Source organism: Delphinapterus leucas, chromosome 11 (assembly GCF_059928025.1).
Source record: "Delphinapterus leucas isolate spDelLeu-1000000601 "Yukka" chromosome 11, BTC_Dleu_Yukka2, whole genome shotgun sequence".
NCBI lineage: Eukaryota > Metazoa > Chordata > Mammalia > Artiodactyla > Monodontidae > Delphinapterus > Delphinapterus leucas.
This window is the reverse complement of record NC_143139.1, coordinates 27,053,273-27,075,828: the sequence shown is the minus strand read 5'-3', so window position 1 is coordinate 27,075,828 and position 22,556 is coordinate 27,053,273. Positions and strand designations below refer to the sequence as shown.

Below are 22,556 nucleotides of genomic sequence, written 5' to 3'. Positions count from 1 at the left end.
AATGTTCATTACAACACTATTTACAATAGCCAGGACATGGAAGCAACCTAAGTGTCCATTGACAGATGAAGGGATAAAGAAGATGTGGCCCATATATACAATGGAATATTACTCAGCCATAAAAAGAAACGAAATTGAGTTATTTGTAGTGAGGTGGATGGACCTAGAGTCTGTCATACAGAGTGAAGTAAGTCAGAAAGAGAAAAATACTGTATGCTAACACACATATATGGAATCTAAAAAAAAAAGGGTTCTAATGAACCTGGGGCAAGACAGGAATAAAGATGCAGACGTAGAGAATGGACTTGAGGACACAGGGATGGGGAGGGGTAAGCTAGGTGCTTTGTGACCACCTAGAGGGGTGGGATAGGGAGAGTGGGAGGGAGACGCAAGAGGGCAGAAATATGGGGATATATGTATACATATAGCTGGTTCACTGTTATACAGCAGAAACTAACACACCATTGTAAAGCAATTATACTCCAATATAGATGTTAAAAAAAAACACGGAAATTTCCTGTTCTTTATGTGTTTGATTAAAAATCTATCCAGAAAAGTCAAGTAATTCTCATGGATTTTCAAATTTATAAGCATAACTACTTATAATATTCTTAGAAATTGTTCACTTTTCTTATTTCTAGTATTTTATCTTTTTTCCCCCATTTAAAAAAAAAATTTTTTTTAATTGGGGTATAGTTGCTTTACAATGTTGTGCTAGCTCCTGCTGCACAGCAAAGTGAACCAGCCATATGTATACACTTTTGGATTTCCTTCCCATTTAGGTCACCACAGAGCACTGAGTAGAGTTCCCCATGCTGTACAGCAGGTCCTCATTAGTTATTTTATACCTAGGCATATATATATGTCAATCCCAATCTCCTAAGTCATCCCACCCACCCACCCCTTTTCCCCCTGGTGTCCACACGTTTGTTCTCTACATCTATGTCTCTATTTTGGCTTTGCAAATAGGTTCATCTTCACCATTTTTATAGATTCCACATATATGCATTAATATATATTTGTTTTTCTCTCTCTGGCTTACTTCAATCTATATGACAGTCTCTAAGTCCTCTAATATTTTATCTTTATGTTCTTTTTTCTGACCAGATTTCCCAATTGACTATTATATTGATTTTATTGGTCAAATCTGTATTTTATTGATTTCATTTTGTAATTATTTATTTTTAGTACTGTTAATTTCTTCTTGCTGGATTTGTTTTCTGGGGAAGAGGGTTGGTTATTTGGCCCATCCACCCTACACACACACATACATCTCTCAGTATGAGCCATCTCTATCTTCTTTCTTCTATACTGAGAATCTTGGTTCTCAAGGACACAGTTTGTGGCCAAATTAAAAGAAAACACTCATTTGCTTTTTATTTCACATTATACACAGTATCCAAATCATAATACCAATACTACCACCACCAATGATTACTGAAAATAGTTTTTTAAATATTTTGCACATGATTCCTCTATTCTCCTTCTCATCTGTTTACAGACTGTACTTCCTCCTTTTTTTAACCCCACTAAGTCTTGGTTCTACAAGTATATGTATAGTACTGTCAGTCCTTATATTAATGTCTCTCTAGTCATTTTGATTCTCTTCCTGAAGATTCCTCAGGAAAAGCCAATGGGAACAATATTCTTCAGTTCTAGCACACTGATAACAGTTTGTGACTTTTGTACTTGAAAAACAGTTTGGTTATATGTAAAATATTGGGCTCATGCTTTCTTGAGTATCTTAAATATGGAATTCCATAATAAATTGTGTCTTTTCTCATAAATTCTCTCATAATAAGAACAGATCTTCTCTCATAAATTTTTACTGTTGAAAAATATAATAATCTGATTTTCCTTCCCTGATTTTGCTTAGAAGTCTGAAGAATTTTTATTTTTCCTTTAAAGTTCAATAATTTTACTAGACTGTGTCTTAGTGTTAGTCTTGCTGTGTCAATGTTCTCAGGCATGTGCTGAGCTCTTTCAAAATGGAGTTCCAAGTCTGTTTTTAATTCAGTTAAATTGTAAGTTTTCGTATCTGTTCTGCTCCCTTGCCATCATTTTTTTCTTCTTTGGGGATTCCTATTATACATATGTTGGATCTTCCTTGCCTGTTTTCAATATGTCAATTTCTATCAAATTCTTTTTACAGCTCCTTTTTATCCCATCTTTAAAAATGTCTTCCTCCTTTTCAACATCTTTCTCTTTCAAAGGTATTATCTGTTATGTTTATATGCCCTGATGTTTTCCTTCTAATTTGTCATTTCTAAAATAAATTTTCTTTCAATTCTAATATTTCACAAAGTTCTACCACCTAGCATTTAAAAAAATTTTTTCTTATGCAAACTTTTTTTTTTGAAATGCCTAATTCTGATTATAATGTCTTTTGTCTTGCCTTTTGTCTTAATATCTAATGGTTTTCATCTGCTTTGTGGACGTCTTTCTGGTGTGCTTTCATTGTCTATAGGAATGCTATTTAGAGTCCCATTTTTCTTCAGATACTTTGTAAACTTTGACAACAATCATTTCATATTGTTGATATTTAAATGAAGTTCATTTTCCTGAAGTTTCAGAAGGAGTTTTGGCCTAGAATAGCTATTCTAACTTCACTCTAAAACTCCCTCTTGTTTTTGTACAGTGTTTGGAAATAAAGTTCTTTGTTTTCTGAGATATCTTGATTCTGTTCCTCTCCACCACTTTTATCTGGACCTTCTCTTTTCTTTGTATTCTTCAGGGGATGTTTAATTGTAATGTCAGTTCCTTCTCATGTGCAGATTGGTCCTGGAAGGTAGCTTTGGTTGGTTTTAGAAGTTTCAAGGTCCTCCAGTCCCTTAAGGGTTTACAAAAGACCTCTTTCACTCACCCATTATCAGTGTGTGCAAAACCCCTCCCAGTTTCAGCTGGTATTTGTAAACTGGCCCTCCAGGCTTTCCAGTGATTGCCTTTTGGCTATTTTTCAATTCTCACATTCATTTGAAGTTCCATTGCTTCCTTCTTCTTCCTTCATAGACAATAATACACAAGTCTTGGAGCTGTTAGTGGTCTATCCCCAAACTACTGGTGTTTGAGTGTTTGTAGAGAGAAATATGCTCAGCTAATTTTCTTCTAAATGTTGTTCATGGATTTTGAGTTTTCCTATTTTATTTGTTCTGTTTTTATGGGAAAGTCATACAAGGATTAGGAAACTATTCTACCACTGCTGTCATCTTCCCAGAATCCCCAACAAAGAAATTTAACCCACTTTGAAATACTCAGACTAATGTTTAGTTTTATGTAAGTTTTTAAATATTATTCAGTCATAAAAAGGAATAAAGTACTGATACATGCTATAATATGGATGAACCGCAGAAACATTATACTATGTGAAAGAAGTCAGTCACAAAACACCACATATTATTTGATCCTGTTTACATGAAATGTCCAGAAGAAGCAAGAAAGTAGATTAAGTGGCTGCCTAATATTGGGGGCAGAGGAGAGTAGGGAGTGACTGCTAATGGATACAAGCTTTCCTTTTGGGATGATACAATATATAATTAGATTATGGTGATGGTTGCACAACTCTATGGACATGCTAAAAACCAGTTAACTATACATTTCACAAATTCCAGAACAATTATAAACAACTGTTAAAAATCATGACTTTATACATTAGAGAACATAAGAATATTTTCATGACTTTGAGATAGAAAGTACAAACTAGAGAAGAAAAGATTGTTAATTCAACTACTGCAAAATTAAAATTTATTTTACTCATATAAAGTAATTGGGGGAAAATTTTTTTTTTAATTAATTTATTTTTTTTTTGGCTGCGTTGGGTCTTCCTTGCTGTGCACAGGCTTTCTCTCTAGTTGCGGTGAGCAGGGGCTACTCTTTGTTGTGGTGCACGGGCTTCTCATTGCAGTGGCTTCTCTAGAGCATGGGCTCTAGAGTGTGCAGGCTTCAGTAGATGTGGCACGTGGGCTCAATAGTTGTGGCTCGTGGGCTCTAGAGCGCAGGCTCAGTAGTTGTGGTGCACGGGCTTAGTTGCTCTGAGGCATGTGGGATCTTCCCAGGCCAGGGTTCGAACCCGTGTCACCTGCATTGGCAGGTGGATTCCCAACCACTGCACCACCAGGGAAGCCCCAATAATTGGGGGAAAATATTTCTGACTCATGTAACTGACAAAGAATTAGCAACCAAAATGTAAAAGTGACTCCTACAAACCATTAAGAAAAAGATGAATACTATAATAGAAAATCATGTGCAGAGATATGAACAGAAACTCACAACAGAACCTCAAAGAGCCAAGAAATAACTTGCTCCAACTTATTAGTAATCGGGGAACTGCAATAAAAAGGACAATGAAATACCATAAACTTAAAATGTGACAATACAAAGTATAGGTATAAACAAATAAACAAACTCCACTCTGTACATGGGAATGTAAATGGTTACAAACACTCTGAGGAGCAAGTAGGAATATCAAGTAAAAATGAAAATACATATACCCTACAGTCTAGTAATTCCACTACTTGATACTTTAGAGAAATTCTCAAACGTGTACAATGAAGCATTCTTAGGAATGTTTCCAGCACTATTGTTTACTAAAACTGCTATAGCAAACAAGGGCAAACACTCAAATATTCAAGGAGAGGAGAAATTCTGATATATTCATATACTCGATTACAGCAGTATAAGTGAGCAAACTAGGAATATATATGTGTATGTATGGGTAAATCTCACATGTATGATTGTGTAAAAATAACACTGAAGAGGAATATATACTATTTGACATCACTTACTTCAGGTAAGTGTAAAACATGTAAAAAAATATATATTACTTACGTTATCTACATATGTACTATATGTAAAATGAAATGCATAGGCGTGATAAACACTAAATTCAGGAAATTGGTTATGTCTCTGTGGGAAGAAGGAAAATTCATCTAGATAGTTAATATTTTTTTTCTTAAACTGGGAAGTAGATACAATGGTGTCCTAATATTATCCTTTGTACCTTTTCGATGTTTTCAATATTTCAAAATAATTTTTAATGCCTCAAATGTGGTACGGGATTTCATATTGATGAGGTAATTAAAGAAGCTCCATTTCCACCACCCTCCCATACCCTAAGCAGACACCTGGTATAGCCACACACAGCTTGGATATAGGTTACGGACTAGTCCCTTTGTCCACCCTGGCCTTCTGTACAAGTGATTTATACTAGCTTAGGTGTCCACCTCTGCTAGAAAGTTCCAAGTACTATATTCAAGCTACAACAGAGATCTGGAAGCAATTCAGGTAATATTTCAATTTTATTTCACAATATCTTGGATGGGAAATGAAGGAATTTTTTTAAAAAAATTTTTCTGTTCTCTCTTGTTCAGTATGTTTCACTGCATTCAAATAATGGTTATAGTATAGATGAATACAGAATTCTATAATCACAATGAATCCCTCTGAGAACTCTAAATTTTAAATATTTCTCCATGGCATCTAACATTTACTGTTGCAGATTGAAAGTCTGATGCCAGTCTGATTCTCTTTCCCTTTTAGGAAATCTTTTTTTCCTCCTTCCTTCTATTTTGACACTTGGAGAATTCTGGGGTTTTATAAAAGTTTGGATTTCAGAAATTTACCCAGGGTATGTCAATCCTTTCAATATTTGTGCCCAGCAATTGAAATCTGAACATGTGGGGGACTTTGGCTCACTGTTTGATTACTCTTTGTCCATCCAAGTGTTCTTTCTCAATCAACTATGAAAAGGATTTTGGCTCTCTTAGCTCTCACCATCAAGTCTCTCATCTCTAATAAATTTCATAACATATGGTTTTGATTTGTCTTTTAATAGAATTCCTCAAGTTGTTTTTCTATTTCATAAATTAGGTTTTCAACAATGTTAGTGTGACTGTTGTTCTCCATCACCCCCACCCACTATGCTGTTTTGTTCTTTCTTCTTAAATATGACAATACAAAGTATAGGTATAAACAAAAAATACTTTTTAAATTTCTCTCCTAAATCCTGTATTAACCTCATTTTGTTACTGTGATTATCTACCTTAGTCTCCTTTATGGCTACTAATTTTCAGTTAGTTGTACATTTTTATGTATCTACATATAGGTTTTTTTGAAGACGGGTTATTGTGGACTGAACTGCATCTCCCCAAAACTCATATGTTGAAGCTCTAACCCCCTTAGAAGGTGTACCTCATACCCCAATATGTGACCATATTTGGAGACAACCTTCAAATAGGTGATTAAGTTAAAACAAGGTGATTAGGGTGGGCCCTAATCCAATCTGACTGGTATCCTTACTAAAAAAGAAAATTTGGGGACAACAGAGAGACATTAGGGATGTGACACACAGATGAAAGAGCATGTGAGGACACAGAGAGAAGGCAGCCATCTGCAAGCCAAGGAGAGAGGCCTCAAAAGAAACCAAACCTTCCTACATCTTGATATTGGACTTCTAGTCTCCAGAACTGTAAGAAAATAAATTTCTGTTGCTTCTGTTTACATGTTGTTTATGTGCCACCCAGTCTTGTGTGGTATTTTGTTATGGCAGCCCTAGCAAACTAACGAACATGGGTTACAAACTCAACTGCCCCCACAAACAAAGCAGATAACCTGAATGGGTAAATCAACTCAGACTTCAGTCAAAATGACATCAGATTGTATTCTTCTGACATTCTGTTTGCGTATTAAAAATATAAGATCTCACATCTCACAAAATAAAAGACTGTCTCTCAGGAATAGTAAAAATATAAGAATATTTCCCAGGTAGTCTTTAACTTTCCCCTTTTTATAGAAACATGAAAACATGTTAACATTTCATTGCCGTCTTCAAACTATAAAAAAGAGCAATACATACATTATGATAAGGAAGGAAGGCTAACTAAATACAGCCTAACCCATCTAAAGCAGGCATTTTTCAAATCCATTGTAAATGTGGGTGTAGTGTTATCAGATTTTCTGATTTTTTTAAAGGAAAAACCAGAAACCTGGCCCTTTCCATTAAATCCACCAATTTTTAAACACTGGCAACTCTTTCTTTTTTTATTTTAAACATATTGTGTGTATCAGTTCCAGTTCAAGATGGCAACATAGGAGGATCCTGAACTCACCTCCTACCATGGACACACAGAATTTACAGCTAGAAATGGAACAATTCCCTCTGAAAGAAACTAAAAAATTAGCTGAGCAACTCCTACATATCAGGCAAATGACAAAAACCCATATCAAAACAGGCTGGAGAGGCTAAGACACAATCTCACCATAAACCTCACCCCACATGTAGTGACCCACAATTACGAGGGAACTCACAACACCTGCAAGACTTGGAGAGGTGGCTGTTTATGCTAATGCATACAAACCAACACAGAGAGTCAAGGAAAATAAAGAAACAGAGGAATCTATTCCAAACAAAAGAACAAGGTAAAACTTCAGGAAAAAACCTTAATGAAATGGAGATAATATATCTGATAAAGTTCAAATTAACAGTCATAAAAATGCTAAACAAGCTCAAAAAAATGAGTGAACAAAGAGAGACTTTCAACAGAAAGAAAATACAAGAAAGTACCAAACAGAGGTTCAACAGCAGACTACATGAAGCAAAGGATCAATGAACTTGAAGAGAGGGCACTGGAACTCATCTACTCAGCAGTGAAAAGACAGTTCAAGGGACTTATAGGACAACATCAAGTGGACCAACATTCACATTATAGGAGTTTCAGAAGAAGAAAAAGAGAAAGGGGCAGAAAACTTATTTGAAGAAATAACAGCTAAAAATGTCCCTAACCCAGGGGAAATAACATTCAGATACAGGAAGTTCAGAGAGTTCCAAAAAAGATGAACCCAAAGAGACCCACACCATTTATAATTAAAATGTCAAAAGTTAAAGACAAGGAGAGAACTTTAAAAGCAACAGCAGAAAAACAACTTGTTATGTATAAGGAAAATCCCCCCTAAAATCATCAGCAGATTTTTGGACAGAAACATTGCAGTCCAGAAGGGAATGAGTGGCATGACATATTCAAAGTGCTGAAAGAAAAAAAACTGCCAACCAAGAAATCTCTACCCAGAAAAGTTGTCCTTCACTATGGAAGGAGACATAAGAGTTTTCCAGACAAGCAAAAGCTGAAGGAGTTCATCACCACTAGACTGGCCTTACAGGAAATGTTAAAGGGATTCCTTTAAGCTGAAACAAAAGAGAGCTAATTAGTAACAGGGAAACATTAAACTATAAATTTCACTAGTAAAGATAAATATGTAGGGCTTCCCTGGTGGCACAGTGGTTAAAAATCTGCCTGCCAATGCAAGGGACACAGGTTTGAGCCCTGGTCTGGGAAGATCCCACATGCCATGGAGAAACTGGGCCCGTGAGCCACAATTACTGAGCCTGCACATCTGGAGCCTGTGCTCCTCAACAAGAGAGGCTGCAACAGTGAGAGGCCTGCGCACCGCGATGAAGAGTGGCCCCTGCTTGCCGCAACTAGAGAAAGCCCTCGCATAAAAACAAAGCCAAAAGTAAATAAATAAATAAATACATAAATAAGATAAATATGTAGTAAAATTCGAATAATATAACATAAAGATGGTAGGTTAATCACTTATAAATCTAGTATGAAGAGTAAAAGACAAAAGTAGTCAAAATAATTATAACTGCAGTACTTGTTAATAGATACATAAGATTAGAAAGATGTAAAAAAAAAAAAGATTAGAAAGATGTAAGTTATAACATCAAAAACATAAAATGTGCAAGGTAGGGGAGTAAAATGTAGAGCTTTAGAATGCACTGTACTGATGTTATCAACTTAAAATAGACTGTTATAAATAAAGGCTGGTTTAAGTAAGCCTCATGGTAACCACAAACCAAAAACCTATAGTAGAAATGTAAAAGATAAAGAAAAGGAATCTAAAAATACCACTACAGAAAATCATCAAATCACAAAGAAAAAGAATGAGAAGAAAAAAACAAAGGAATTACAAAACAGCCAGAAAAAAATTAACAAAGTGGCAATAAGCATTTACATACCTATCAAAAATTACTTCAACTGTAAATGGGCTAAATTCTCCAAATAAAAGATACAGAGTACCCTGAAAGGATTAAAAAAAAAAATACAAGAGCCATCTCTACACAGCCTACAAGAGACTCACTTCAGATGTAAGGAAACACACACACTGAAAGTGAAAGGATGGAAAAAGATATTCCCATTCAAATGGAAACCAAAGAAACCTGGGGTGGCCATACTTACATCAGACAAAATAGACTTTAAAACAAAGACTCCATTAAGAGAAAAAAAGAAATTATATAATGATAAAGGGGTCAATCTAACAAGAGGATATAACATTTGCAAATATTTGTGCACGCAATATAGAAGCACAAAATATATAAAGCAAATATTAATAGGCATGTAAGGAGAAGTACACAGCAATACAATAAGAGTAGGGGACCTTCATAGATCATACAGATAGAAAATCAATCAACATTGGCCTTAAATGACATGTTAGACCAGATGGACTATACATATACAGAACATTCCACCCAAAAGCAACAGAGTACTCATTCTTCTCAAGCACAAATGGAACATTCTTCAGGATACATCACATGTTAGGCCACAGGACAAGGCTTAATAAATTTAAGAAGACTGAAATCGTATAAAGCACCTTTTCCAACCATCATGGTATGAAATTAGAAATCAATCATAAGAAGAAAACTGGAAAATTCACGGGACTAAACAATATGCTACTGAACAACCAATGGATGAAAGAAGAAGTCAAAACAGAAATCAAAAAATATCTTGAGACAAATAAAAATAGAAAAACCACATACCAGAACTTATGGAATGCAGCAAAAGTAGTTTTTAGAGGGAAGTTCACAGCAATAAACGTCTACATGTAGAAACAAGAAAGATCTCAAATAAAGAAACTAACTTTAGGTCTTCCCTGGTGGCACAGTGGTTGGGAGTCTGCCTGCCGATGCAGGGGACACAGGTTCGTGCCCCAGTCCAGGAGGATCCCACGTGCCGCGGAGTGGCTGGGCCCATGAGTCATGGCCGCTGAGCCTGTGCGTCTGAAGCCTGTGCTCTGCAGCGGGAGAGGCCACAGCAGTGAGAGGCCCGCATACCGCAAAAAAAAAAAAAAAAAGAAAAAGAAACTAACTTTACACCTCCAGGAACTATTAAAAAACAAACAAAGCAAAAAAAAAACAAAAACAAACAAACAAACAAACAAAGCAAGCCCAAAGTTAGTAGTAAAGTAAGGATATATCAAAGATCAGATCAGATAATAATGAGATAGAGACTTAAAAAAAAAACCAATTAGAAAAGATCACTGAAACTAAGAGCTGGTTCTTTTTTTTTTTCCGGTATACGGGCCTCTCACTGTTGTGGCCTCTCCCATGGCTCCGGACACACAGGCTCAGCGGCCATGGCTCACGGGCCCAGCCCCTCTGCGGCACGTGGGATCCTCCCAGACCAGGGCACAAACTCATGTCCCCTGCATCGGCAGGCGGACTCTCAACCACTGCACCACCAGGGAAGCCCAAGAGCTGGTTCTTTAAAATGATAAAATGGACATACATTTAGCTAGACTCACCAAGGAAAACAGAGGACTCAAATAAATAAAATGAGAAATGAAAGAGAGGTCACAACGGATACCACAAAAATACAAAAGATCATGAGAAACTAGCATGAAAAATTATACACCAAAAAGTTGGACAAAATAGACAAATTCCTACCATACAACCTACCAAGGCTGATTCATGAAGAAAAAGAAAATCTAAACATACCAATTACTAGCAAGGAGACTCAATCAGTAATTAAAACCACCCAACAAACAGAAGTCTAGGAGCAGACAACTTCACGAGTGAATCCAAACACTCAAAGAAGAATTAACACCACTCCTTCCCAAGCTCTTCCAAAAAAGAAAAGGAGGGAACAATTCCAAACTCATTTTACAAGGCCAGCATTACCCTGATACCAAAACCAGACAAGGACACTACAAGAAAAGAAAATTACAGGCCGATATCCCTCACGAACATAGATGTAAAAATTCTCAACACAATTATAGCAAACTGAAGTCAACAATACATTAAAAGGATCACACACCATGATGGAGTGGGATTTATTCCAGGGATGCAAGGATAACTCAACATCTGCAAATGAATGTCATACACCACATTAACAAAATGAAGGGGACTTCCCTGGCGGCGCAGTGGTTAAGAATCCACCTGCCAATGCAGGGGATACGGGTTCGATCCCTTGTCCGGGAAGATACCACATGCCGCGGAGCAACTAAGCCTGTGCACCACAACTACTGAGCCTGTGCTCTAGAGGCCGTGAGCCACAACTACTGAGCCCACATGCCACAACAACTGAAGCCTGTGTGCCTAGAGACTGTGCTCATCAACAAGAAAAGCCACTGCAATGAGAAGCCCATGTACCTCAATGAGCCTGCGCGTCCGGAGCCTATGCTCCACAATGGGAGATGCCACAACAGTGAGAGGCCCGCGTACCACAAAAAAAAAAAAAAAAGATTGTTAAAATGTCCATATTAACCAAAGCAATCTACAAATTCAGTACAATGCCTATCAAAATTCCAATGGCATTTTTTCAAAGAAACAGAGCAAATAATCCTAAAATTTGTATGGAACCACATAAATATATAAATAAATAGCCAAAGCAATCGTGAGAACGAAGAACAAAGCTAGAGGCATCATGCTTCCTGATTTCAAACTGTTAAAAAGCTATAATAATCTGGGAGTTCCCTGGTGGCCTAGTGGTTAGGATTCTAGGCTTTCACTGCCATGGCCCAGGTTCAATCCCTGGTCAGGGAATTGAGATCCCACAAGCCACGTGGCGCGGCCAAGAAAAAAAAGCTAATAGTATGGCAATGGCATAAAAACAGACACATAAACCAATGGAATAGAGAGCTCAGAAATAAACCTACGCATATATGGACAATTAATTTACAACAAAGGGGTCAAGAATATAAAATGGAGAAAGGACAGTCTCCTCAATAAATGGTGTTGGGAAACTGGACAGCCCACATGCAAAAGCATGACCTAGACCACTATCTTACACTATACCCAAAAAAAAAAAAAAAGTCAGCTGAAAATGCGTTAAAAACTTGAATATAAGCCCCGAAAATATAAAACTCCTAGAAGAAAAAAACATACGTTGTAAGCTCCTTGACATTGGTTTGGGTGATGATTTTTTGCATTTGACACCAAATCAAAGCCAACTAAAGTAAAAATAAACAAGGGGGAGTACATCAAACTAAAAAGCTTCTGCACTGCAAAGAAAACCATCAACAAAGTGAAAAAGCAACCCATGGAGTGGGAAAAAATATTTTCAAACCACTTATCCAATAAGGGGCTAACATACAAAATATACAAAGAACTCAGACAACTCAAGAGCAAAAAACAAAAAACAACACACATACAAATAACCTGATTTAAAAATGAACTTAAGGGAATTCCCTGGTAGTCCAGTGGTTAGAACCCCCGGCTTTCACTGCCGAGGGCCCAGGTTTGATCCCTGGTCGGGGAATTTAAGATCCCACAAGCTACACAGCCTAAATAAATAAATAAATAAAAATTAAAATAAAAATGAACTTAGGACCCAAGTAGCCATTTTTCCAAAGAAGACATACAAATGGCCAACAGGTGCATGAAAAGATGCTCAACATCACTAATCACCCGGGAAATGCAAATCAAGGCCACAATGAGATATCACCTCACACCTGTTATAATGGCTATTACTAAAAAGACAAGAAATAAGTGTTGAGGATGTGGAGGAAAGGAAACCCTCATACACTTTTGGTGGGAATGTATATTGGTGCAGCCACTATAAAAAACAGTATGGAGGTTCCTCTAAAAATTAAAAATAGAGCTACCATATAATCCAGCAATTCCACCTCTGGGTATTTATTTGAAGGATACAAAAACACTAAATTGAAAAGATATATGCATCCCTATGTTCGTTCCAGCATTATCTCAAAAAGCCAAGAAATGGAAATAACCTAAAAGTCCACCAGTGGATGAATAAAGTAAATGTGGTGTGTACATCACACATACACACACACGCGCACACACACACACACACACACAGGAATATCATTCAGTCATAAAAAAAGAAGGAAATCCTGCTATTTACAACAACATAAATGGACCTTGCTAAGTAAAATAAGTCAGACAGAGAAAAGCAAATACCACATGATCTCATTTATATGTGGAATCTAAAACAAAAACAAAACAAACAGCAAAAAAGCCAAACTCATAAATACAGAGAACAGACTGGTGGTTGCCAGAGGTGGGGGGTGGGTGAAATGGGTAAAAGTGGCCAAAAGGTACAATCTTCCAGTTATAAAGTAAGTCCTGGGGATGTAATGTATAGCGTAGTGACTGTAGATAATAATACTGTGGTGTATATTTTAAAGTTACTAAGAGAGTAAATCTTAATAGTTCTCATCATAAGAAAAAGAACTTTGGGACTTCCCTGGTGGTCCAGTGGTAAAGAATCCACCTTCCAACGCAGGGGATGCGGGTTTGATCCCTGGTCAGGGAACTAAGATCCCACATTCCACAGGTCAACTAAGCCCACACGCCACAACTACCAAGCTCACATGTCTCAACTAGAGAGCCTGTGTGCCACAAACTACAGAGCTCACACACTGTGGAACCCACGCACCACAACTATACAGCCCTCGTGCCCTGGAGCCTGTGCACCACAACTAGAGAGAGAAAACCTGCACGCCACAACTAGAGAGAAGCCCACGCACTACAACCAAAAAAATATTAAAATAAAAGAATTTTAACTATGTGTGGTGATGGACTACTAGACTTATTGGTACTCTAGACTTATTGGCATTCTAGACTTATTGTGGTGATTGTTTCCCAATGTTTAGACTTGTCAAATCATTATGTTATACAACTGAAACTAATATAATGTCAATTATATCACAAGTTTTAAAAAATTTTATGTGTCAACACACATAGACCAAACAAAACATGTCTGTGCACTCCCAATTTTCACCTCAGTATTCTAAATGGCCATAGGTTTCTTCAACAATTGTTTAGATCAGTGCTTGTTTCTCCCTGGTGATTTAAATACTCCATGTCTGCACTCTTTCCAGGAAGGTGAGTGGCTACAGCAGTTCCAAAGTGGCAAAAGTCACAGCTGGCATGCTCTGAAAATAGGGCTCTCTTGGCACTGCAATGTCTTCTGTTTTTTTCATCTCTACATACTCCCCAAATCAATTCAATATCCTGTATATTTAGGGGCTAAAAATTTGTGTGTATGCTTTCAGTGTCATCTTTTAGTTTCTTCCAAATTGCACTGTACTGAGATTTATAGTGTTTTGAATTTATATTTTGAGATGGAGCCTTAATGTTTTGTCATATTTTTAGCTCTTTGTGATACCTAACATCAACTGGGAGCAGGGAGTTGTATTCTTTCGATGCAACTGAAAATGGGATCATTGTAAATATTCATGGATGCCACATTAACCAAGGCTGATTCAGTTTTTCACTTCTAAATTTTTACTTTTCATTGTATAAAGCAGACCTCTCAATTATTTATTTGATATTAATATAACAGATAAATATGTACATTTCCTAATTTTTTAACTTTTTATTTTGAAGTAGTTTTAGATTTACGGTTTCTTTAATATTTGTCTTTTTTTTAATTTATTTAATTTATTTATTTTTGGCTGCTTTGGGTCTTTGCTGCTGCACATGGGTTTTCTCTAGTTGCAGCGAGCAGGGGCTACTCTTCGTCGTGGTGTGTGGGCTTCTCACTGTGGTGGCTTCTCTTGTTGTGGAGCACAGGCTCTAGGCACATGGGCTCAGTAGTTGTGGCATGCGGGCTCTAGAGCGCAGGCTCAGTAGTTGTGGTGCACAGGCTTAGCTGCTCCACGGCATGTGGGATCTTCCCAGACCAGGGATCGAGCCCATGTCTCCTGTATATTAAGGGGCTAAAAATTTGTGTGTATTGGCAGGCAGATTCTTAACCACTGTGCCACCAGGAAGTCCCTGTCTTATTTATTTTAAATAAAATATTTGAGTATCCTTAGAAATATTAACTTAATGGTATTTTAAATAAATAAACTAACAAGTTTTTACTGCAGAGCTCAAACACTCCACCTATTGGCAAAATATAAATCTAAAATTTAAACCACTTCAATTATCCAGGATCGAAACTTGCTAAAATGCTAGAGACCTAACAGTCCTTAGGGAGGAATTTTTTTCTTGGTTATAAAATACAGGCCCAGTTCTATCTGGAACATAAATTAAAAGAGTGAGATCTGGATAACTGAAAAGCAAACGTAATATCCATAAAAATTCCCACTTTTTCCATAAAAGCAGGAAAACATGGGGAAAGTGACATGAATCTACATATTAAAGAACTCAACTCCACAATGCAGGATAAACACAAAGAGATCCACATGGAGACAAATAATAATCAAACTGTTAAAAGACAAACACAAACACTGAAAGCAGCAAGGGAGAAGCAGAGAATCAATTCAAATACAACAGATCCTCAATAAGACCAATAATAACACAATAGATTTCTCACCAGAAATCTTGGAAGCCAGAGGCAATAGCATGACTTATTTAAAGATCGGAAAGAAAAAAACCTATCAACCAAGAATTCTAGATCTGATTTAATATTTAGATGGCAATACTCCCCAAAGCAATGTACAGATTCAATACAATCCCTACCAAAATCCCAACAACCTCATTTGCAGAAATGGAAATACCAATTCTAAAACTGCTATGGAATGAATGGCAGGGGACTCCTAACTGCAAAAACAATCTTGAAAAAAAAGAACAAAGTTGGGAGACTCATACTTTCTGGTTTCAAAATATACTACAAAGCTACAATAATCAAAACTATGTGTGGTACTGGCATAATAACAGACCTATAGACCAATGGAAAATAACTGAGAGTCCAGAAATAAACCTATACATCTATAGTCAATTGATTTTCAACAATAGAGCCAAGACCATTCAATGGGGGAACGAATAGTCTCCAAAAAATAGTCCTGGATCAACTGCACAGGCACATGGAAAAGAATGAAGGTGAACCCCTACTTCACACCAAAGACAAAAATTTACTCAAAATGGATCAAAACCCTAAATGTAAGAGCTGAAACTAGAAGAAAATACAAAATAATAATAAATTTTCATGACCTTGGATTTGATAATGTGTTAGATATGATACTAAAATCACAAGCAACAAAAGAAAAGAATAGATAAATTGGACTTTATCAAAATTTAAAACTTTTGTGCATCAAAGGACATGATCATGAAAGTAAAAAGACAACCTACAGAATGGGAGAAAATATGTGCAAATCATATACTGATAATGGTTTGGTATCCAAAATATATAAAAAACTCTTACAACTCAACAATTAGAAGACAAATAACCCCAACAAGCACCTAAAAAGTTATTCACATCATTAGTCATTAGGGAAATACAAATCAAAATCATAATGAGATACCACTTCACACTCTCATCAGGATAGCTATAATAAAAGACACAATGACAAGTTTTGACAAGGATATAAAGAACCGGAGCCCTAGTATGTTGCTGGGGGAATGTAAAATGGTACAGCCACTGTGAAAAAGTTTGGTGGTTCCTCAAAAAGTTAAACATAGAATTACCATATGACCCAGCATTTTACTTGTAGGTATATACCCGAAAGAACTGAAAAGAGGTATTCAAATACTTGTACACAAATATTCACAGCAGCACTACTCACAACAACCAAAATATAGAAACAATCCAAATATCCATCAATAGATGAATGATAAAACATGGTATGTATATACAATAGAATATTAGTCAGCAATTAAAAGGAAGTACTGATACATGCTACAATATGAATGAACCATGTTATACTAAGTGAAAGAAGTCAAACATAAATGGCCACATACTGTGTGATTCTGTTTCTGTAAAATATCCAGAATAGGTAAATCTATAAAGAAGGAAAGAAGATTGGTGGTTGCCAGGGACTGGGGGGGGAAAGGAGAATTACAAAATGACTGCTTAATGGATACAGAGTTTTCTTTTGGGGTGATGAAAATGTTTTGGACCTAGAAAGAGGTGGTGGTTGCACAACATTATGAATGTACTAAATGCCACGGGATTGTACCCTTTAAAATGACTAATTTTTATGTTATATAAGTTTCACTTCAATGCTTTAAAAAAATTTTTTTTTAAGTAAGAAGCACATGATCTACACAGAGAAAACTAGTAAAAAAGAAAAGGAAAGGGAAAAACATAAGTTTACTTAAGAGCACTCACAAGAAAACACTGAAGGAATGAAACTAAGATCAATATTTGGCACCAAATTGCTAAACTTAATGAAGCCATCACCTCTACAAACACAAGACAAATGTAGGCATATCAGGCAGGAGAGAGCAAGATTTCAGAAGGAGCTAATAAAATGTAGATAACAGTGCTGCAGAATGCAGGAGGAGGGGATGTGGGGGGGGGGCTTTTTTTAAAATAAAGAATTCCAGAATGATTTAGCACTTTCTAAAAAAGACAATAACAAGAGTTGGTGAGGGTGTATAGAAACTGAAACCCTCATATACCAGATAAAGGTTTGTAAAATGGTGCAGCCACTGTGGAAAAGTGTGCAGTTCTTTAAAAAGTTAAATAAGAGTTACCAAATGAACCAGCAATTCTACTCCTAGGTACAGATGACCCCTGAACAGCATAGGTGGTTAGAGGCACTGACTCCAGGGTGGTCAAAAATCTGCATATAATTATACAGTTGGCCCTCTGGAGCCACAGTTCCACATCCACAGATTCAACCAACCACAGATCATGTAGTAGTGCAGTATTCATTGAAAACAATCTTCATATAAGTGGGTAGTACTGTAGTATCTGCATATAAAAAAAAATCTGCATGTAAGTGGACCTGCGCAGTTCAAACCTATGTTGCTCAAGTGTCAACTATACGTATCCAAGAGAATTGAAAACATATGTTCACACAAAAACTTGTTAACGAATGTTCATGACAGCATCATTCAATATAGCTAAAAAGTGGAAATAACCCAAATGTCCATCAACTAATGAATGGATAAACAAACTGTGGCATATCTATACAAGGGAATATTATTCATCCATAAAAAGTAATGAAGTATTAATACATGCTACAACATGGATGATCCTAAAAAACAGAGCAAAAGTAGCCAGACACAAAAGGCCACATATTGTATGATTCCATTTATATGAAATGTCCAGAATAGGCAAATCCATAGAGACAGAAATCAGTGGTTGCCAGGCGAGAGGAGCGGTGGCGGGGGGGCGTAAAATGGGGAGTGACTTCTAATGGATACAGAGTTTCTTTCTGGGGTAATGAAAACGCTCTGGAATTAGATAGTGGCAATGGTTGCATAACCTTGTGAATATGCTAAAAACCACTGAATTGAACACTTTATAATGTTAGGGTTTATGTTATATTAATTATAATTTTTTAAATGTTAAATTTGAACAGTTGGTTTGCAGATTGGTCATTTAAAATCCAAGATTCCTTTTCCTTCTGTATTTGTCTGAATTACTGAAAGTAGAGTGCTGAAATTACCAAAATAAAAGGCAAAGTGAAAAGCACAGGGCTTCCCTGGTGGCACAGTGGTTAAGAATCCGCCTGCCAATGCAGGGGACACAGGTTCAAGCCCTAGTCTGGGAAGATCCCACATGCCATGAAGCAACTAAGCCCGTGCGCCACAACTACTGAGGCTGAGCTCTAGAGCCCACAAGCCACAACTACTGAGCCCGCACGCCTAGAGCCTGTGCTCTGCAACAAGAGAAGCCACCGCAATGAGAAGCCCAAGCACCACAACGAAGAGTAGCCCCCACTTACCTCAAATAGAGAAAAGCCCGCGCACAGCAACAAAGACCCAGTGCAGCCAAAAATAAAATAAATAAAATAAACAAATTAAAAAAAAAAAAAGCACAATACTAGCAGCACTGAGCCAGAGTCTCAGGTTAATGTCATCTGTATTGAGATTCCTATGTTAGGTTGTGGTTTGGATTACATACCTGGAGGGCTCCCCCTTCCAATTCTCAACTTAAGAAACAGTGATTAAATTTCCCAAGTTGAGTCACAAATGTCATTGAAATCTTATCTCCTTCTCCACCTGCAAAGTACACCAAGGTCTAAAAGTATCAACCTTCTCTCTCCCCATTTCTGTTCTTTCCACACAGAGGATCTCGGCTAGAGAAAAAGGAAAGCAATTTATTCAGCTAAATCATAAAAACTGTGAATGATCGACAGCTGTAAACATCTCTCTCCTCAACTACTCCAACTCTCTGGGCCCCAAAACAGTATTATTTAGGCAATTTAAGAAATCAAAGTTTAAAATATTTAGGGGTCAGCAAAGGTTGCCTGGAAGTTGATACTTTGGAGCAAGAATGCCACCAAAACCAACCTACTACTTAACAGCAGTATGCCCTTAGACTAGGCTTCCCTGCTTTTTCCAGTTTCATGCGCTATAAAATCAAAGACTCACTAATATACTATATACATCTATGAACCATCTGCATCAGAATCGGCTATGGTGCCTGGAGCACCCCAGACTTATAAAATCAAAATCTTTGCGGATGGGGTCCAGGAAACTTATTTTCAAAGTAATTCTTATATACACCCAAGTTTGAGAATCACTGTTATAAAAAGTTCCCCAAAATGCGACCTGTAGCCATGTAAAGTACAGGTAAAGCGTAAGACAGAGACATGATCACTGCCACTGAGAAATTTACCAGTTGAACTACGTACAGAACATTTACTACATCTGGAACTCACTCACTGTACACTACTCCATTAAATATGAATGTGAGGTGCTGTATATATACATGTTACACAACATTAACTAGCCTAGATGACAAAGTAGTGGTGTACTTGTATTCAAATCAAGAAGAGGTTTTTTTCCAACATATTGAGGAAACTATGGGAGAAAAGACATTGCTTCTATTCTTATTTATTTCTTCTGTACCTGAATAATAAAGGACTGAATTTCAGCTAATAAGGACACGAATGGAGATAACCCTCATTAAATCAAGTCTAAAAACTGAATATTTCCCTTCAGAGTAATTCCAAACATCAACATGCAAAAGTGGCATATAATTATCACTACTAGGATGGTTTTTGCTGGCATATGTTAATGGCTTTCACAATGGTGAAATCTTTACTTTTCTACCCTGTCCCCTCCCCAATTTTGCGAACAGGTGTACTCACTGAAATAAATTCTATTTCATGTAAGAAAAAAACCTTCTTGATTTTAAACTATTTATACTGACACACTATAGCTCTGATTCTTTTACTGCTTCATGCTTAAAAAGCATTGAGACTCTCTTAAAAGTATATGGAAAGTTTCTGGTCTGCAGCTAGGAAACACTTCCAAATTACTACCCAAGAAGATTTAATTTATATCATCTCCTCTAATTTTATTTACAAAAACAGATCGGTTTTGATGATAAAAGCCCCAGTGTTTTAAAAATACTATCTAGTAACTCATTCAAAGTATTTATGGAGCATCTCCTACATACCCCAGACTGTTCCAAGAGCTAGGAATAGGAACACAGCAGTAAACAAAATATACTCAAAAAATATATTTCTCATAATTTATTATGTTGATGATCCAGAGTCTCTAGTCATTACAAATATTAAGGGAGGATTGGGCAGAATCTATACCAATCCCATGGCCAACAAAGGAAATGTGTTTCTGAAATAATTTCTATTGCTTTAACTATTGAAAAGTCCCTCCCGCCCACCTTAGGATATCTATGGTTTCCAAGGTTTCCAGTGTCTGGACATACTCTATTATATTTTTAACATTAAGTTCCCTCTCAAAATAGTTACACCCTACACATCAATTTTGTAGCAAGATGTAGCGATGAACCTCGTGGAAAGTGAGGAAACCGTCCCCTTTCCAACAGAAAACATCATTAAAAAAGGAAAGCACCTAAAATCAATATACTAAGTAATCTCTAAAATGCGTTTCTCTGAACTCTAATAAAAAAAAGGCCTATGGTTGATTACTCTTCAACCAAGAAAAGCAGCAGGCAGAAAAAATGAAACTTATACTTCTCTGTCACTTCTAGAAATAACATTTATTTCTTCAATATTTCCGCATATAAAAATGTGTTATCTATAAGAAATGCCAACATGAAAGGATCAGAGACCCTTGATGCCCAATTTAGATGGACGACAAAAACCACAGCCTACGCAGAAAAATTGGATACCCCTCCTAACACCCACAAACTCCAAGTACAAGTTGGTTTGTTTTGTTTTTTGTTTTTAACTGCTTCGGCGTTCTCGAAACCTGGATTACGCTGCAGGAAAACACTCAGGTGCACATAGTAGCGGCCTTCTCGGCCCCGACTCCGCAGTTCCAAAACTGACTCCGCAGCCCCTGAGCAAGGCAACGAGGGAAATAAAACACCCCGCCGCCCTGAAACCAATCAAGAAGGGGCTACCCGCCCCGCGCGCCCAGTGCGGCCCCTAGTGCCCCGCGCGTCCCCCAGGCGCCCTTGGAAGCAGCGGCCCGCGGTCGAAGCCGCGCCCGGTCCCGACGGACTCCAGTTAGGCCCGCCCGCCCGTCCGTCCCGCCCCCGGGACCCGCCGGACCGCCGCGCCGGCTCCGCCCCTCGCCTCCGGGCCGGGCCCTGGACTCCCAGCCCCAGTGGAACGCAGCCCCGGGCGCCCAGGCGCAACAGCGCCCTCCTTCCACAGGCCGCGACGGCCAGTCTGGGAGCAAGCGCTGCCGCAGTCCCGTCCAGGCCCGCGCCCCGGGCTCTGGCCTGGACGGAAGCCACCCTCGTCTCTCACCTGCGTTCCCACCACCACAATCTGAGGCAACTGGATGATGTCGGCGCCCACCGTGTTGAATACGTCCTGGAGCTTGTTGATTACAGGAATTAGCGCCTCCATAACTCGGAAAATACCGAATCCCCGCCCGGCCGGCCGCGGCAATGAATGGGGCCGCGGCCCAGAGCCCGCCTCCTTCCTCCTCTCCTCCGCCCTCTCCTCGGGAGCCAGCACCCATTGGACTCCGCCCCCCCCGCTACCTGCCCCCTCCCGACAGGCCATGCGCCAAGAGGGGGGTGTGGGGAAACAAAGTCTGCCGGGAGTTGTAGTTCTGACGCGGAGGATCTCTGGGACCTACAGCTTCCAGAAGGCTGCGCGGCGCGGGCGAGTGGCCTATGAGAAGAGAGGGGGTCTTGGGGCGAGGATGCTTCCTTGGCTCCTGTCAAAAGATTAGGGAGCGAAGCCCAGAGAGTCGGAAGGAAGAGATAGATTTATGCCTATCCTCGAGGCAAAACCAGTGTGAAAATTCCGGATAGGAATATGTGTTAAGTATAACGGAGTCTCTTGGTGTCCAGGACGTCATTTCCTGATAAGGACACTTTCTCAAGTAGGGTGGGTTAGAAAGGCTTAAAGAAGAGCTCCATAGCCTCAGACACCCTAGGCACGTACGAAAGGTCTGTAGGCTGATACTAAAAGATGTGAGGTGCTGTTTTGCAACAATGCAAAACCAGCTCAGGTTATAACACGAGGGTTCT

At 38.1% G+C, this 22,556-nt stretch overlaps 1 protein-coding gene across 14 annotated transcripts in view; it reads right to left on the bottom strand.

Moving 5' to 3' along the window:
- DNM1L (dynamin 1L) overlaps positions 1-22,041 on the bottom strand; it is a 59,991-nt gene extending 37,950 nt beyond the window's left edge. For 6 of the 14 annotated variants that reach the window (XM_089920486.1, XM_022577935.3, XM_022577933.3 and 3 more), the window contains exon 1: positions 21,823-22,000. In XM_089920486.1, the coding sequence (XP_089776612.1) occupies positions 21,823-21,924 (102 nt within the window). In that variant the 5' untranslated portion in view covers positions 21,925-22,000. Of the gene's footprint in view, positions 1-9,912; positions 18,971-21,822 lie in introns of those variants that run through there. The other 8 variants (XM_022577932.3, XM_022577937.3, XM_089920480.1 and 5 more) reach the window with 5 other exon arrangements.
- Positions 22,042-22,556: the final 515 nt, after the last annotated feature.